Here is a 20,299-nt window from a genome sequence, read left to right as displayed (position 1 = left end):
TCCTTAAAAATGCAAGTACCTCTTACACTTTAAGGTTAGATAAGGTAGGGGATTAAGTAAGTAAGTAAGAAAATGCATGTTCCACAATAAACTGAAAACTTCGTGGTGTGCCAAACGGAAAGTAGTACTTACTACAACAAACATTTGTTTTCAACAAAGTGTGTTGCGAGTGCAAAATGATTGCGGAATGCTGTCCAGAAGTTACTGAACAACTGCCACTAAACAAAATAGCAGCAACGATAGTAGTCTCCTCGACTAGCGAAGGCGATTTAGTTAAAAACGTAAAATATTGTGCTTAAGCTAACTCGTACTTTTCAAATACTCAATGCGCTTCAAATACTCAGCGCATTGCAATACTAGCAGTTTATTTGTTATTAGAACAACAGATCAAAAAAGTGAGTTCGGCTGGTGCAAGTATTAATAATCATTAGAAACCCAATAAAAGAACTCTACACAATAGTTTTAGCTAAAAATAATAAAATGAAATATAAAGGAAAATCCCCATTCAAAACAAGTTATTGCTTCGTCACATTAACCGGAAAAAATTCAAGAGTTTTATTCAAAACAGAAAGGAACGCCTCCTAACTATATTCTATAACTGAAATTAGTGATCTTATTACCAAAAAATCAACAATTTCGAAGTATTAAATAATTTTTACTTCCTCTTAAATTTAACAAGCGATTAACGTAGACTAGTGCACCCACACTGAAATTAGGACAGGAACTCACAGACTATTCTCTCTTCTAATTAACTGTCGGAAACCTATGAAACTTATTGCTCTAGGCTGTTTCACAAGTCTACATTTAGATAATTGCTGGCATGGGCGCCTTATCTCTGATGCATGGGCACTAGTAAGACTTAATGCATAACCTACAATTTTTACAAAATTAAAAACTGTGCATCGCCTTGAAATGAACCATGATCCAAACGGAATGAAAGGACGAATTCACTGGAAGCTGGAAGTAACTATAAAAAAAGGCATGACTAGGAAAACCACAAATTTCTAAAGTGTTACCGACGCTGGAAAACACCACCTATCAAAGTGATAACTCACCGTCGACGGATGGAACCCAAACATTCACACCTCATTCATCAAGTCATATGCTATTCATTTCTGAGAATGATTCTTTCAATTAGAGCTTACATGAGCTTGGCAGGCTGAAAATATATTCTATAATTTCTATTTTATCAGTTTTGCGTATAGCCTTGTATAAGACAAATTTTCTATTTTTGTCAAGTAACCGGAACAAAATCAAAATAGGACCATCCCGATCAAAACGGCGCCTACACTAAAAGCAATGTGAACCAATAAGTTTAGCGAAATCAATAGTTTACATCAGCTTTCTATCAGAACAGTAACTGGCCGGCGGCTAAATACACAAATTACATTTTGAATGCGATTCTTTCTTTTTAAATGATGTCTCTTTTTTTTTAAATTAAATTATTTTATACAGCATCAAATATTTCTCAAATAAAGGATTGTGTGATTCAGTAAATTAATGCGAAAGGTACCTAATTGACCACTTACTTTTTAATGGCGTTGACTGTTGGCTGTCTCGAGAGATATGAATGCTCTTAGTCCATATAGTGTAAACAATCACCGTATAACAAGCAGTAATAACTAATGCAGGTACTAGAAACAATGACACTGCCACAAGACTCATGTAAATTTGCCATTTCAGTGTCGAGCCTAGTTCTATCCAACACTGGAAACTCCCTGTACATAGAGAAATTTGAATAATCTACTTATTTGTGATATAAACATTTTGAAACATAAGGATTTAACTATTTGAAAATTGAATCTTTTTACGAACTTTTATTTATTTCAGGAATCAAATCCAACTAGTACTCTTTATGACAAAAAAGATAATTTAGTATTTTTTTCTAATATTTACTGGAGTTTTTCTAAATGTGCAATCATCGATTAGTGGATTCCTTCGAATAAGGTAAATTAGTTGTTGGGATATATTACGATTGTTTTAAAATATATATAAAACTTTTACAAATTTATTGTATCATGTCCACTATTCAAACGCTACTTTCACTTATATTATGAAACGAATAACTAGCTAGATCTTTTTGTTATTGAGGGATACTGTGACAATTCCAAAATAAGTGCCAACCAAAAAAAAGTCTAAAAGGCGGAGGACAAATTTTAAACAAAGCAAATGGATCGTTTGTCGACAAACTAGGGACGCTATTTTCTACAGACCCTTGTTTTTATTAGCATTGCTGACCTTCACTGGTAAGAGATGCAAGTTAGGACTAAAAACAAGAAATATTAAGAGACAGTTTGAAGGTATCCAATACCGTCGTTCCCACTGCTGAATCACATGAAGCTTCGAAAGCTCAGACAGACTCAAGAAGATTTTGGCACTTGGCTGAACTGAGTTACCTCAGTTAACTGAGATGTCCGAGATAACAGAAAAAGCTTCTTTTTTTTTACATCACGACTAACAATAGAGTTGGCTTCCTTTCAACGCTTCACTGATAAAAAAAAGAATTTTTAATGAACAGTTTTTGTAGTTACTGCGTAACCTATTTTACCAAAAAAGATTTGTGTGGAATTTTCGGCATTTTCGTAAAGCAAATTTAAATGGAAGTCTAACAAAACGCGGTTGTCAAGAAATTCTGTTTTATTAGTACATGCAGCAAATGTTTGATATTAATTTTAAAACATCCTTAATTGTTGTAGGAGTCCAAAATATTTATTTTTGCACACTTATCCAGAAATATTTACACACCTTTCTTTTGCTACAAACAAAAAGTTGAATTAAACAAGTTTACACTGCTCCCAGAATCAGCGGAAAGTAAATTTAAACATATTTCAACATCGTATTTTTATTACCTTGTATCAATCGTTCTTCGTACAAAATTAATATCGGAGATGAAAAGAAAGCACTCAGAGTCCAGGAGAATCCCACTAATAATCTTGCACGCCTCCCTGAAAAATGAAATCTGGGAAAACGTAAAGGTAAAATTATTTTTCTATAACATCATTTCAAAAACAGTACTTCTTCTCACTTGTGGTCCTGCATCAGATTTTTTTTTTTGGCATTCTTTTCTCATAAATGTTTCAAATAATGTACTTACAGCTGCCTGAGAAATTCATTGGCCTTGTAATTGCATCCAGACGATCTAAACTCAGTGCGACCAAAACATATGTAGACGAATATGTGACGACTGCCTGGAAATTATTACTATTATTTTGCATTTACATGAATAACTTGCTAAAACATGTGCTGAAAAATATGTATAAGTGGTGTAAAATGATAGTTCAGAAACATTTACTTATTTATCAAGACTCTTCTTCAATCTCGACAAAGTTAAAATATGAATTCGGAAAGAAATCTGTCCAAGGAGACACTTACTTGAAGTCGATATAAAGACTTGGAATAGTCATGTTCGAAGGGTGGCCTACGTGTGATCACTGTGAAAGGTGGAGTACTACTACGGGGCTACTTATGAGGGGGCCTTACACGAAGAGGAAAGTCTCGGCAGAAAGAATGGGATAGTTTTGAAAATGAGAGTGAGAGGCTGAAGAGCGATTACTTAATTTAGGAGCAAGTGCATGATATGGATAACATCGGAGAAGTTTTAGACTTTGTAGTTCCAAATAAAAAAAAAATGAAAAATATGCCATAACGTTCTTTTATAAAACGGTACAACCTCCCACGTATGAGAGAAACGCAATATTAAGTCATTTGATGATCAAAATTGAATGTACCGTTCTCTAATTCTAAGCTATCGTGTTAAAAGTCACCTTCTAAACAATAATATAAGCATTTTCGAATCTAATCCAAAATCAAATCCTTAAATAAATTAAATACTGGCTGCAAAAAAAAAAAAAAAATCCATTTAGATCTTGTAGAGAAATTTACAAGAAAGCATTTTCAAGCAGTTCTTATTGCATTAAAACAAAGTAAAATTCTAAGTCTATTTCAGTTTTTTTTTTTTGCCTGACAGTCGCTTTATTTTATCTAATTTGCATTCTCACATAAACTGAAAGCAGAAACACACCTAATTTCTGCAAACATTCATATATTAATATTCATTACCATTTTAGTTTATTTCAAAATGATTAAATTTTTTTATTTCTTGATAAATTAAAAAATTATACAAAGAACAAGGTATAAAAATAAATTAAAAAAGAAAGAAAAAGAGAAAAAACTGGACTTGCTCAGTTATCGAAATCAAATAAACTGACTAACGGGATAAACCCGAACTAATCTTTAGGTGTTTCTGATTCTCGAACATTTATTTTTAATTTTACACATTTTCATTTCATATTTTTTGTTATGTTTTTTAAAAGTATAAATTAAGGAGAAAAATGGTTGGTAGTTTTTAATTTTGCTCCCTCCGATTAAAAAAGTCATCAACGTTTCCAATGAATAAATCACATACAAAGTATATTGCTCGTCAAAAAGAATTATTATGGGACATTGGTAAATGATAGCTATGCTCTATTAGATTCATTCTTTGTGAATTTATAGTGACAAATAAAAGAAATTATATTTTGGGATTGATATTGAAGAATAGTTCCACATTTTTGGGCCCCAGAATAAATTAAAACATTTTTACTGTGTTCACAAATGTAATTTTTTTACAACCTAAATTGATGTGTTTTAGTTTGAGCCTTAAATTAAATTGTAACCACTAATTAAGTGATTAATCTTACATATTATAAATGGTGATGGTTTAACGCTAAGTAACCGAAAGAGTAAAAAAACTACAATAGATGGACCAATTACCTAAAAGAGCCCAACCAACAACACGACCAACTCTGTTCCATTCATAAGGGATATAGTGGACCTTCATATAGATAGTTACCGTTTTCTATATCTAGAGACTCATGTAAAATTAATATCTTACCTCAGATTAATGGCAATGTCTTCTTGGTACGAGAAGAAGCTCGTTAATTAGAAAGTTAGATACCTATGCATTCTTTTCTACTCCTTTCTGTGTGAACACAGAATTACTTGTAGCACGAATACTAACTCGCCTTCAATTTTTTAAAAACGTTTTTATTGAAAATGTAAATATATATCTAGTGACCTAGCAAAAAATGTTTTTAAATGTGTGTTGTTACATCCTAAACAATGTGGTGAAAATAGAAAAATTACAGAAACAGGACTACAAAGGAAAATAATATTTTGTAGTAATTGAAAGCACCTAAAGGATTCTTCAATTTCGAAACTTACTGGAAGTTATTAAATTGTTTTTACAATCAAATAATTGTTTAGGCTTCCAAAATTTTATCTATAAGTATAAATAAATTTTCACATAAGAACCTATTAAGTTATAAAATACATATTACTTATTTGTACTGAAAAAACTAAAGCGTTTTTAGTGGAAGAAATGTTTCTAAAGTTTCTAAAGATCTCCATGAATTGAATCCGTAGATTTTTATTTCAAGGTTTATCAAATGAGAGGATAGATTTCAAACTAGGCAGGGTTGCTGAACAGCAGTTTTAGGGAATCTGTTTTGCTGAGTTAGGCCTTAAAAAAATCGTCTTTCCATGTATGCGAAACTATGTCCATTCGGATCTAATGGCAACGCTATTATACATATATCAATGTATCGAAATTTAGACAAATTAAATTTTGTAAATTATTGACTTGAAAGGATTTAATAACCCTACAGTCGAGGAGCCAAAATAGATTAACTTAGAATTTATTGCTGTTAAGAAGAAAAAAAAAAATCTTTGTATGCATAATAACTCACCTAAAATAATATCAACAATAAAACTTCACGAAATAGATAATTTTAATTATAAATAATTGGAAAATTTAACGGCTGACAAAAGTATTGAAGTAGAGCTCCTGATTTATGTTAACCATTTGCCACGGTCATTTTTTTTTTTAACATTTATTTTGTAAATAATAATTGAACTGCATATGTTTTGCTCTTTTGTATTCCCCATTCGGTTTTAATGTCTTTCATAGCCTGTGGCAGGACCATTGGTTATAGATATCGCACTTCTTTGGGTTACGACTGAAAGTGCTTCAATTGGTGAGATATTTCACACTGGTGCTTATGCAAAGCAAAATAATTTTTTAGTGTGTAATTTATTTTTTTAATTAATGTATGTCATCATCTAAGAACATGTTGTTGTTAGAACAACCAACCTGCCCACAATGAAAGCCTCACTTTTAAGTAGCTTTTCTTACAGTTTGGTATGATCCAGGTTTGCCCTTGTAACAGGACCTTTACTTTTCCTGGATACATTCATGTTCTTCCCTTAAGTACTTATAAAAAGTGGAGGAAGACTATCTTTACTATTGATTGCTTGCAAACATGCAAGACGATTTTGTCTTAGTTAGAGACTGCTGATTAGCATTATACTGACACATATTAATTAACACATATTATACTGACAAGTTTGGTATAATAAATGCAACCACCATTCGCCAAAGAATGAACCATTGAGCGGTTTTCGATTACATTCCGACAATAATTACTTGTAGTCTATTTTGCCTGGAAAAAGCCTACTGGCTGTCGAAACAGACAAATGTGATGAAGGCAAATCCACACCCTAGATCATGAAGATTTTATTTGAGGAGTTCGTCTTCTTTATTGATTAGAAATCAGTCTAAGAGAAATGTATTACCAGGGATAGATCTGCGTCCTGCCACGCACATCTATTTTTATTAAGGAAAAATACAGTCTAGCTCTAAATTTCTCCTAAATTAAAAAAGCTCTCTGCTATAAGTGCTGCGGAAGAAAGAACCTCGCCTATGGTGGGTTTGGTTGGAGTACATAGTATACGAACTTCATGAAAAGATGACATTAACTCATTATTTGATCAGTTAATAATTGTTTCCTTGTATTTCAACCTTAATTTGTTATCTAAAGCTTACTGAAGGATTCGTGTTGGGCTTAGTTCAGTTTAATAAATTTTTGGTCATTTGTTATTCAGCTGCAACTTTATTTAAAGGTTTAAAACCACTAAAAGTTTAAAAAGAATGGCAAACCCATTACATCCTGAAGTTATAACGTGCAAACTAAAAAACCTGCAAGCAGATAAAATGTCAACAATCCTATTGAGTTCGTAACGAATTCGTAAGTGATCTCTTCCTCAAAATTATTTAATTTAATATAGATTTTATTTTTAATTTTTCCCTTTTGTGTACACTTGAATTTCTGAAGGAGAACATGCTCAGTCCGTGATGAATTTGTCATTTAGACCATTATAACATATGAAGTATCTAAGTTGGTAGGGATACTTCAGAAATTAAAAAAAAAAAAAAGCTGAGAAATTTATAATTAGTAAAATGAAAATAAATGAACTACCTGCATAAATCTAACAACTTTGCAAACAACATTTCCAGCTTTCCATTCAACCGTGATCCTCCAGATAATATCTGTCAATACGCTGATCAGTCCAACTGATAAATCTACAAAATAAATTTAGTTTAATAATATTTTTGAAGCTGTAACTGAAAGATTTAGGTGATTACCAACAATGTTAATCAATGATTAATTACCTGCAAATGCTAAGTGCATTATAAAGAAGTTCATTCTTGATTTGCTACTTTTATTGAATAATAAAGCAAGTAGTACGGCTGAATTTCCCAAAACAATCGCTGCAAACAGTAGCCATAATACTGTAAATTGTTCTGTCTGTAACAACATTTGACTGTGTTAATCATTAAACACCTTGTTAGGTAATTATTAGATTTGTAGCGTTGACAGTTGAGTACTATCATTTAGGCACGCTCTATTAGATTAACTCTTGCTAACTAGAGACTATCTTAGTTTCCCGATTGGTCCATTGGAGTAATGGCTCTAGCTTCGATTTTGCAAATAACTCTTTCGCTCCAGGTTAGGACAGTAAACCTAAGCATTTAACAGCAACAGACCCTCCAGGTTGTGAAGAAAATACAAGATGAAAATAAGTGATGCTTCTTTTTCAACGGCGAAAATTTTATTAGACAAACAACTTTTCCATGACTTCTTAAAAATTGTTCGTGGTGTTCGTTCACCTTAACTCCTTATATTTTTTTCTTAAAAGTATTTTATTTAAAATGTATTATAAATATCCTGCATAGCCGGATTAAATATGTGATACTGTTCTACTTTAGATCCTTCGATGTTCAACTATTTGTGATTGTATAAGAATCAAAGAAATTCTACTTGCACTTACATCTTTGCCATCATCGGTTTAGTTATACAAAAATAGTTTCAAATCTACCACTATCTCACAAAAGGAATCACAGAAAGCTCCACTAAAGATTATTCTTTTTTTTTTAGTTCAATCAAAAAAATAAAAATTATTCTTTCGCTAACAAGCGTATTACATTACACATCCAAACAACAGCGAACAGTTCGCGTAGATGAAACTGCTGAAGGCCAACAACTCATTAGTGAAGAAAATTGTACCCGAATGGCACTATCCTCCCATTTCGCACGCCATTCTATATATGTATTTGACAAGTTGATAACCCCATCCTCTTGCTCTCAAACCTATCCAAAAAGCCAATTCAAAGTATTTTCCACTTCATAACTACTCTTCATTACTATTTGTTGAATCTTTATTTAAATCTGAAGGGCACTAATAAATACTTCACTGTTATCTCGGTAATGGACATCAATAATTCTATTTTCTACACGATCACAAGGTACACTTTGATTTCAGCACCTGAGACAATTTCATTTTTGCGCCAAGTGCACAGAAAATACTCCAAAGATTTTGTCTTGTTTAATTAATAATGTTACTGACCCATAAAAAGTCTATCAAACATTTTCTCTGGAAAACTGACTTTTTAGGTTATTCTATGTCTTCACTAGAATTTACATCTTACTTCTTACGCAAAAAGGTTTAATTATATTAATAACATTTCTATAATTCCGAGTTCAGAAAGAATTTGAAAACCATAAGGACCAGTTGGAGGATTAAAGTTCTGCTGATAACTGCTATAACTATTTTCGTTTGGATAACTTTTTCATTACTACTGAAGTCTAGGAAATTTATCAATATATTGGAATGATTGGAATAAATAATCATTTATTTTAGTAGTGTCTATAGAACAGGAGATTGCGCTAAAATTGAAACCACAATTTAAAAGTGGAATAGCGTTATATGAAGTGAAAAATATAACTTATGACACTCTGCTATATAGAAATCATAAAAATTAGAATCTAATTTAAAGTAGACCTCGCTAATTTTGGTTAAGGATAACTACAACTTTCAGTAAAATCATCAAAATAGATAGGCCAACTAATTGGATGTACTTTCAGAAAGTGGATATATCTTCATTCCAACTCAATGTCGAATTCTCTCCTTTAATTTTCTCTTCCTTCAACTGTATTATTTGTAAAGCGAGAACGCTGTCCGGAGTTGGGTAGTGTATTGTGATTGCATTGGACTTCAATGAACATGAATTTCAACTTACACAAAAAATTGATTTGAAGAACGACTTGTGACAGTAGATTTCCAAACAGGAAACCAAAATATAAACTTCTGAAACATGGCACAGTTTTGGTGGTTCTACAAGATAAAATTTTCACATAAAATATTTTTTCGAACAGTTTAAATTATTTTAATAGTAAACTGATAAGATCACGAGATGTATTTGAGTTGTAAATTATAGGAAGGTATACTCCAACTAAACAAGGAGAACAATTTATTTTTTAAAAATTTTATTCATTTCCTTCATAAGTAGGTAACAAGGACTAGTTATTTGCCTCCTCTTTTAAGAAGACAACAAAAAGATGCAATAAAATGTAGAAAGCCTACTGCAAGAGGATCTAATATGGTTTATTCAACAGTAGGCTGGCGTCACTATCCGAGTCAACATCTTTAACTGAGTTTGAAAACAAAGACATGAATAAGAAGCAAGCAAGATATAACTAAAATTCTGTTGAGGCAGAAGTAGAATCAATGATGGGGGAGATTCACTAGTAACATACAAGTCAATCATAATCTGCAAAATAGATTCTGACAAACAAGATATAATGTATGCACGGATGATACTAAAAATAAATAATTTTCTATAAATCAACAAACGTTTATTGCAAGCAAAGATCTTATTTTATGCCATTAATATATTGTCAAAATATTGTGAGAAATAACTCGCAAGTTATTTTTTAAAATAATGCCTTAAAAAAAAGATTTATCTTGAAGGTCCGTTTTATTTATGGAGTTCCCATAGAAAAGTTAGTTGCTAAATGTCCAAGGGCAATGTGTTTTTGAGATTTTTATTGAATTTATTATTAAACTACAGCTTCTTTTTCTTTTTTGCACACTTAAACAGGCCGTAAGTCGAATTAATGTTTTTTTTCAGGTGTAATTAAAAAGTGAATGAAGCTTACACCAGCATTACGAGAGATCCACTTATTAGAAGCAGGTTATAAAAAAATTGCTTACGTCTCCAGAACCTATTTTTTTATAATAATTGTGTTTTCACAAAATTGGTGAATTCTGATAAGAAAATGCTTATTAGAGACTGTCATATTACATCTCTGTGAATGTCAGATAGAAAGTTTTGGACTGGAGCAAAGTTAGCTTATTTCCATTTTAAAATATTACAATCTCCCTCTCTATTATCTTGTCAACACAAATAAAATACCAGAGACAAAAGTAATTAGATTTAAGAATTAAAAAAAACACAAACTGCTTTTAATATAACATCATTTTAATGTCAACTTTGGCAAAGAAAAAACACAAGATTTTCTAGTTTAGTTTTAGAAGGATCTGTATTTTCTAAACTCTAATGAAAAGAATGTTGCGTTATACATTTCATCTTTCCAAAACCATGTGGATAAACACACGTCCTTAAAGACCACAAACGCCTTTTTTGTCCCGTATCCTCCGCCATTATAATAATTTAATAGCCTAGAGTTTTGTCCTTGATTTTAAACGTCACTTCGACCAATTTTTTTTTCTTTAATGCTGATGAGATTTTAGCTTTCATCTATCTCAAGAGATCGATTCCCCACTTTTTTTTCTTGAAGTTTAGACTTCCTACTTACAAAGCTTGTAAAATAATTACAGTTTCTGGGTTTTTAAATCTACTGCTACTTCAAAAAACTGTGAACAGAGGCAACCATTAATAACAGTAATATAATAGTATTTTAAAGAAAGTTAAATTACCTGGTAAAAATAGAAGGAATTTATTTCATCTGTAGTGTTAGTAATGTTAGCTGCTGGATTTGAGTAATTATCTCTTATAACCCAGTCCATTATCCAGTGCTGAAATTAAGAAACAGATATTAATTGAAGTCACGCTGAACAAAAAATAATAGAATATAAAATAAAAATAACTTAGATAGTCAAGCAAAAAAAATGGCAGAATGATTTGAAATTATTTTTACAGATTAATTGAGGACTAGGCTGAATATGGATACAATTTACTGTAACTTATGCGACAATTTAAGGCGATGTCAGTTTATCATTCTTTAATTTAACGTGCTGAATTTAAAATAAAAAAAAGTCCAATTATTGCTTTTGATTGTATTTTAAAATAGTTAGTGATTTATGTAGTATAGATGGACCCCTAAATGCATACTTCCCCCAAATATGCAATTTTCGTCCCAGCTCTGTCTCCACCAGAAGCGATTAAAATTTTTTAGCACACAGTCTATACACATGTTTGTTCCTGCTGAATGCGAACAAAATAACCATAAAATAGAAAAATTAAAGATAATTCTAACTTGTTATTCTGTTTTATTAAATAGATTTCTGTACACCATTAATGACTTCAATTTTATCATTAACTGTAATAATTAGCGAAATACTGCGCAGTTTTGCTGTAATTAACTGGGACGCACTACAAAGAATACTTGATCTATGGCACATTCTACGCTAACAAGGATCATTAGCTAAAAAAAAAAAAGTAAGAAAGCAGCTATACCAATTTGTTCACATAGCAGGAGCTCTCGAGCGGTATCACTTTGAAGTATGTTTTTTTTTTTTTTAAGAGAAAATAATGAATTTATTTGAAATAAATAAAACAAAAAACATTGCCATTAAATAATTAATTAGCTTTTGAATGAATTTTTATGTCATTATTTTCTATTTTTAGAGAAATGCTGTTTATTAAAAAAAAGGTTTGCTAAGAATTTGAGAGCATTGTTTCTTTAAAATTTTAGCTGCACTATAAACGCAGCATGTTTTCTATGGAGCATAAACAAATTAGGAGATTTCTGCTTTATAACATTAAAAGACAAAATCGGATGGTTATTTTATTAGATGATACTCAATAGGCAATATTCTTATTCCTCTCTAGCGTAAAATTTTAGATTCAAAATTTTAGTGCCCTCCTAATTTAAGAGCAGCTCTGATCCTATAAACTGAGATGCTGCATTTCTTTCGCTTATTAATCAGATTGTCCAGCTCATTATCATTACTAGTTATGAATCCTAAAATTTGTAGCATTTAGAAATATCTATTTCTGATAATGATCTGGGGGCCCTCTTATCCGATCTTCCTTAAAAGGATCTTCAAATTAAGGAGTCTCTGTAATCTAAGCCTTATGACACTGATTGTAACCATTAAAGTCGTACTTTGATGACTTTCGTACTGAGGGCATTTTCAGGTAAAAAAAGTAGAAATACTTGAATACATGTAACAGAAAAATTACCACTCTAGGAATATATTCCTACTACTTTTTATTCATACATCTGCAGTGTTTGAATCATCCAAGTACAAATAAAGACATTTGATTTCGAATAAAAGCTTCTTTCATATAACCACTTTATCAAAATGATTTGAAAGAAAAATCAACCAGACTCAGCAATTTTTCTTAGGAGTTTCTTTTTGAAAAATTAGCTTACATTATATTCTTTACTGAAGTTTTATAAGTAGAAATAAAATTTCTCTACTCAAATTTGATGATTTTATCCCTGAAGATGGATGAAACTAATTAAATCCGATCAGATTATCAAAAACACGAATGCTATGTCAATTGAAATCACTAACTTTGCAGAACCAACCATGTGTTGTTCAACTTAAAAATAAAAATGTTTTAAATTTTAACAAAGATGAATGGATTCTTAATGATTGAATCCTTCAATTAATAACAATTGAAAGATCTACATGTTTTTTGTATAAAGTAATTTTAGTTTGAAATATGAAATGAAGCGTTTTTAGTATTTGAGTGACTGGTATAATTGTACTAAATCTGCATAAACTGTGCACTGGCCCATGTTAACACCTATTAAAATAGCACCTAACAAAAGTGAGCCACGCATTTAAATGTTGCTACTTATGTCATAATTTATGAAGAGCAGATTTATTATTTTAAAAAATTAAATAACATTCCATTTACATTATTATTATTTTGTCTACTCTCTCTAAAAATTACATCCTCCTGATTGTCATCGACATTTACGGTCGCCCAAATGGATTAATGTTCCATTTTGTTCAATTTTCATTCTTTTGGACAAACCCTTTTTAGAGATTTTATAATTATCTGAGCTGTATAGTTTGAAATTGTACTTTTCATTAGTGGTTAATAGATTATTAAAAAACAATGTTAGCTTTAATCCAGTTTAACTTGCTGCGGAGGAATGTCAGGTTAAGACAGATGTTAACAAACATTTTAAATGTTCGACTTCATTAACCACCATAACCATTACAGTATTTTCTTTCATTATCTTCTTATTAATATTAACCTTTAATAAATCAAGCTATCGTGATGTCTTCTTCCACGAATTTTTCAATCTTCAAACGATCTTTATCACTCTACTTTTTAACAGAATCTTCTTTTATAGTGTTACCGTCTGCTCGTGATCTTGCTCTGTTTCTAACTGGTCCTCCATTCTCGCTTCTGAGCAGTCCAGAAGACCTGTTTACATCGATCCTTATCAAATGACCAAGCGATCACAGTTATTGAGTCTGAGGTATCAATGACATCACTTCCTCAGTTAATAAATTGTGATTTGATTATCAAGTGTTTCAATGCTTGAAGAGGAAACTCTCAACAAGTCTGGAGTTGGCTACGTTATTTTTATGTTAAGCCGAGTGATTCACCAGCGTAAGTTAAAATCGGAAATAAGATTTATTAATAAAGTTAATTACTTTAGTGCCTGTACTTATTACTTTTTTATTTATGAATACTTTTTTGTTTGCCTTCAAGTAATCTTCTTGACTATTCGGTAGTTGAATATTCTTCACCTTTTTTCACTGTCATTTACTCCCAGATACTCACATTTAAAGTAGTACTTCATTGGTTGTTCTTTTTCCAATAATTAGGTCATAATTTTTTTTTTTTTTACACACACCCCAATGGGGTACCCAAAGGCTGAGCTGGTTACGTACTAACAACTTTGTAGATAAAGTTAGAGAGTTAACATTGAAAGGAAGGATATGCTTCATTGTTGATAAGAATGGAAGGATCAAAAATGCTCTACAAGCGCCTAAAAAAGATAAAATTCATACCACCAGCGATTCCTAGGTTTGTACTCAGCCTAGGGTATCAATTGCAATTCAGAACAATCTATAAAAATTGATATGTAAATAAAATAGATAAAATAGGTTCTGTAAGTGGATTTTTTGTCACATTATTGCTTTTAATTACAATATTTATTGATAAAAGACCTTTCTTGAATAAAGGTGTATTTATTGGAACACTTCTTTGGCGGTTGTGTACAAAAACTGGAACGATTTAAGTTTAGCAGGAGATGCACATAGTTTACTCTGTATCGATCTAATTTTACTAAACTTACCGCCAAAGCGAGTTCTAACTCTAGAAATTAATCAATGTTATGGGAAATTTACCTAATCATTAAATCTTGTGATGAAAAGCGAACTATTTGTTGTAAGCTCATTTAATGAGCCAAGTTTCTGGCCAACCTCCACGAAATCTAATCTGCTTTGAGTGAAGGTCGCATATCTTTTAGAGGAAAAATTAATTTAAAGGTGATTAAAATGGTTGATCAAAGAAAATGCTAGTTTTACTGTTCGGGAAAGACAGAACCAGTTTATGTTGTACGAACTACCTAAAACTTTTTTTATACTCTGTAATTCACTTTTTTAGTAAAGATTTATTCTAAATAATGGATATAAGTTTTTTTTTTTTTTTTTTTTTTTTTTTTTTTTTTTTTTTTTTTTTTTTTTGGCGCATCAACAGCTGAGGTCATTAGCGCCCGGAGCTTTTTCCAGTGCACTGCCGGCCTCCGGACAGTGTTCTCTCGTTACAGACAACACTGTCCATCACCGGACAGTGAGCTGTAAGAAGCTCCTAGGAAGAGAAAATCTAAGGGTCAGCTGCTGGATTCGAACCCGGGACCTCCGCGTGGGAGTCCAGTATGCTAACCTCATAGCTAATCCCTTCCCTAATATAAGTTTATGAATTCGGAGTTTAAAAAAAATGTGCAATGATGGTAATTGTTTTGTTTTGAAGGGACGGACATTCTTTACTTTAAATTTCTATTGACAGAAATAGAATCGTAGTTCGTCTTCAGGATTAGAACTCAGCGCTGCAAAAGACCTTGAATTGATGATCGTTCAGTTCTTACCAAAAAAGATCATTGATGCAGGGAAATTATTTTATTTTTTATAGGTACTTTCTTAACCGCTCAAATAATCAGCGAACAGCAGCGTTACCTTGTAGTGTACAGTGAATCACATGGAATAAGTTGCTAAGTATACAGTTGTTTTCCTAGAAAATGCGGACGTGCTAAGTAATGAAGAAGCTGACTGATTGGCCCAAGAAAGCTTTCAGAAATTTTGAATCGGGGATATTTACTGCAGTCTAACGGGAGTGCTGAAGTAAGCTTCCAAATGGCTTTCAGTTGTAGTCTGTTTGTAGTGATTACTTTGTCACGAGGAAAAGCCCTACTTGCAATTATGTTCTTCTGCAGCAGTCTGGTAAGCATTCTGAATAGTACCCTGTCTTCCATACATTATGGAACCTTTTAGATCTGGCGGTAGCACTCTAACCATAAAAACCACTCACTTTACATTGCACTACTCTCGATTTGGTCGACATAGCCCAGTATAGAAAAAAAAAAAAACAAGCTAGGTTTTTGTTTTTAAATTACTCTGCAACTTTCACAGCCTCCTAGCTCTCCATCCTAATCCTCTTGTCCAACAACTAAGTAAGCAGTTACGGGTTTTAAAAAATGAATCTTGCTGAACTTCAAAAATTAACAATTTAGATTTACCATTATCTTTATACTGGATAGCACACACCGTAAAACAATTTACTAGCATCTTACAGTATTATATATCACCCTAAAACATGGTTTACTTTAAGTCAGTTTAAGTTTAATAGCTCATAAATATGATAAACTAGCATGCAAGAGTTTGTGTCTGGCGGCGAGAAAGAGATGGGCAACACTTCAAGGACTAAAACTCTCCAAACTTGTAAACTTTCTAGATCCAAGGAAACTTTTTTGGAAATCTGTTTCCAATGGAAGTAGCTCTGGAACAGTCTTGTTCGCCGATATCTGTAATTATTTATTTCTATGTGAAGCAATTTATCGATTGAATCCGTTTTTAAAAATCAGGAAAATCGTTTCACTCGAAAAGAATAGTAATTATTTATAGCAACATATTTGGACCTTGTCAAACCCTTCTGAACGCAGAAAAGCATTTCTATCCTCTCGGTTAGAAATAATATATTCTAAAAGAAATTAACTCGCAAATAACAACTTCAAAACCCAATTTGATCTCCACAGTAAAAGATTTTAAAGATGATTTTTTAAAGTGTGTTGTGATTCTTTAAATATAATTTATTTACTCCACGTGAACAAAAGCTCTTCTTTCTTTCTTGTTCTATGAACCTAAAATTAAAGCTGGCAAAATTTTGATGAATAAACTTCCAACTATTTATATTACTTATTCTGTCTTTTTATTTTATTGTTTTGCAATTTCTGTTTAGATTTAAACATAGCTTCTACTTCCAAAGAGGTTCCATTACAATGGAAATCTGTACGATAGCCTAAGTTCTTAAAGATGTCCCTTACACTTGATACTTTAGCACACCAAATGGGTCAAGTGTTTCCTATCTACACAACGGGAACTTGAAAGTGTACTACAGATGCAGCCTAGATAATTTTTTGCTTCCTTGTATCACAGTATTTATCATTGTAATAGATGTACAAGAGGATACGGTACATGTGATTTATTCTGTAAGTTAGCCTACGTATCAGTGCATTCTGTTCATTTAGATGACTTTACCAAACATCAAAGAATTTATACAAACAAGGCATTTTTAGTGTGGACAAGTTTTTAAGAATTTTCCATAAATTATGCTATACTATTATTATTCCTAATTTAAACTCTATAATCTGCAATCTATTGAGTCTCGGTTAATAAAATGAAAAAATTAAAACAAATTAATTTAAATAAATAAATATGTTTATTTTTGCTTTACAATTTTATTTTTATTGTCACTAATAATTATTTTAGTATTACATTATTTGTTTCTACTACTGTTACTGTTTTGTCTTATCATAACATTTAATAACATATTTTTTTATTAGAAATTATTGCTTTTTATAAGAACATTCAGTAGTTTGAAATTCTAAAGTATGGAGTAAAGGAATGATCAGTGAATCGAGTTAATTGAAATCCACAAACATCATGAAACTGTGCAGTGTTCTCTCATCCGGAACATTTTAATAACAATTTTCAAACAAAAAACCATGGACGGGGATTAGCGTCAATCTGTCCTAGGCAGGAACAGTTTTTCGATATGTAGTGTGGTGTCCTGCCGAGAAATTCGCGCTCCAATTAATATAAGTATTAGAAGTCACTCGTATATATTCTAGCGAATTTATTTTTACAGTTCACTGATAGACTGAAAATGTAAATCTGCTAGCGAGCAGTAACACTGTAACCGCTGTTCTCTAATCAAATGTGATTTTGACGTCCACCAACGAAGTGTCTTGCGATTAATTTGTTTTCTAAGGAATGTTGAATAATATTCAACATATAACCAACTACATCTATTGCTGAGTTGCATACATTACAGCTGTTTTTATGAAAATGAAGTGAAAAAATTGTACTTGACAAAAGATCAGTATCACTCTCCAGTATCACCGGCTATGTCAGGCAACAGAGATACCCAGTAAAATACGACAAATCAAGAATAGCTTTGCCTGATTTTGTATCATGCAACAAAGATACAATACTCTCACTTGCAACAAGTGGATTACATCTTTTCAGATTCTAATCACTTGGGCACACGATACAGGCGATAAACTTGTTCTACATGTGTAAGTAGTAAAGAATATTGCAATTTAATTGCCATGACTATTGCTTAAAGCCATTATTGTCTATCTTTTGTACTATTTTATTACATTTTAAACTAGTCATAAAACTAATTTATTATTACTATGTTATAAAAACTATTTTCTGTCTTCTTATTACATAATAATTTGTAAGTATAAGAATTTATAGTACAATCCTCAGTTATTTACTATGAAGGTAATAAATTTAATTGACGTGGTTATGAGCATGTAGTAAATGTCTTCTCTTCATAGTCGGTGTTATAGAGTCAATAACTTTGAATTTACTAAGAAGCAATTGACGGCAAGGCGATATGAATACTAATGACTGTCATCCGAGTTCCCATTGTACTTAAACACTTCGGGATGGAAATAAAACTTAGTGAGCACTCTTTCTATTTGATTTAATCATATTTAAATCTTTAAGTGTTTTTTTGTTCACTTGCTGTAGCTATAAGTCGTAGGTTTTAAACATCATCAATCACTTCAGGTTTGGAAAACCGCAACCGCTAAAAGGTCAAAATTTAATTGTTAACTCATCCTGACAATCTTAAACGAATTTACTATTTTCTTTCGTTTTTGTTCTTTTAGATTAACCAACGCCAGTTCTCGAGGTCATTAACATCTGTAGCCTCTGCATCTGGCCTCCTCTCGTCATACATAACATTGTCTAACACAGTGAAATTGTTAGAAAGACACAATGTAAGAGGAATATTGACATTATTCTAGAAAAGAAGATTTTTTGAAATGATTTTGAAAGGCTTTCTTTGAAATAATGCCAAATTAAAAAAAAAAAAAAGTGCAAATTTAAAGCGTTGAGTTGTCCCCATCAGATCAGCCATGAAAATGTTTGTTGGTAGCTACGGCTGAACCACAACAAAAGAGAAGTAAACCAACACGCAAATACAATATAGCATAAAAACCTCATTCATCAAATAACGAAACTGGTAACCGTAGATTCAGTAAGGCAGAAACATGGAGTTTATTAAAAACGGCTGCCCATGAATTCTTATAACCAAAATTACACAGGACACTACATTTGGAAAATGTAATAGTAAGTTACGATACACTTTCAGAGGCACTCAATTTTCCACGAGTCCAGACGTAACATAAAAATTCATGCATGTATCCTATAACTAAACGTTCTCTCGGTCAATGTTGACTAACCTTTTAGAATCGTCAAAAACATAACTTTCTCCAGAACATTAACAACAAAATAATGTATAAACGAGAATCAAAGACTGGTTCCCTCACAATAAATATTCCAACTAAATGTACATAAGATTACCCGCAACAATTGCAAAACCACATTACAGACAAAATTCAAAGAAAAGAATGAGACAACAGACGTGAACAAAAATAATAGAAAAAGAAGCAAATTGATGCATTATGATTGGAAATTTATTTAATGCAATTTTAGAAGAGCTGAACTGATAAAGTATCACTATTACAATGAATGCATTGGTCGAGTAGAGGAATATATTCACGAATACACATCATACCTATAATCTGAACTTGTTCGATTAACTTTAGTTCCTCTAATCAAAATGTAATACAATTTTCGAATCCTGGAGGAGCTTCTATAAGTAAAAGTACTAAATTTGTTTGCTTAAAGTTGTACCCGTTAAAGCTAGGTTGTCGAGTAATGAGTAACATAAAGTATTAGAAGAAACCTCGTCTTGAAGTTAGGCAACAGCTTTTTAAGTTACAAACATCTATCTTCTTTTCTATAATCGCCCTAATGATGAGAAGACGATCTAAAGTTGCTATTAATCACAATGATGGCTAGTTTTGAAAGGCTTTTGTTCTTTAGCCAGTAATAATTAATGAAACTTCTTTATTAGCTAGCCGTTAATTTTCTCTCACATTTTATTTTTTAAATTCATCAAATTAGGGTAATGAATCAATTTTTTAATTAGTTTTTTTTTTTCAGAACTAAATGCCTTTTATTCTCCACCATTGATTACAGATTAATTTAGATTTTTACTTTGCTTTCATTGAGTTAGCTTAAAAGCCTACCAAAGGACAATGGGATTAATTCTTCGATTTCGCAGTGGTAGTGAAATCATTAAAAATTAGCCAGCGATTAACGAAGAATAAGTTAGTTTGATCTAGTT

The 20,299-nt window shown here is 31.5% G+C and overlaps 1 protein-coding gene across 1 annotated transcript in view; it reads right to left on the bottom strand.

Annotated features, from left to right (window-relative positions):
* LOC141447237 (cardioacceleratory peptide receptor-like) overlaps positions 1–20,299 on the bottom strand; it is an 81,524-nt gene that overhangs the window by 3,783 nt on the left and 57,442 nt on the right. The window contains exons 2-7 of the mRNA XM_074114557.1: positions 11,098–11,196; positions 7,490–7,625; positions 7,296–7,399; positions 3,095–3,188; positions 2,850–2,945; positions 1,530–1,718 (exon numbers count right to left, since the gene is read on the bottom strand). Coding sequence (XP_073970658.1) covers positions 1,530–1,718; positions 2,850–2,945; positions 3,095–3,188; positions 7,296–7,399; positions 7,490–7,625; positions 11,098–11,187 — 709 coding nt within the window. The 5' untranslated portion in view covers positions 11,188–11,196. The remainder of the gene's footprint in view (positions 1–1,529; positions 1,719–2,849; positions 2,946–3,094; positions 3,189–7,295; positions 7,400–7,489; positions 7,626–11,097; positions 11,197–20,299) is intronic.

The sequence above is a fragment of the Rhodnius prolixus genome, unplaced genomic scaffold (genome assembly GCF_049639745.1).
Source record: "Rhodnius prolixus isolate KJV_2025 unplaced genomic scaffold, Rpr scaffold_1, whole genome shotgun sequence".
NCBI lineage: Eukaryota > Metazoa > Arthropoda > Insecta > Hemiptera > Reduviidae > Rhodnius > Rhodnius prolixus.
The sequence above is the reverse complement of the archived record's forward strand: the minus strand, read 5'-3'. Positions and strand labels throughout refer to the sequence as shown.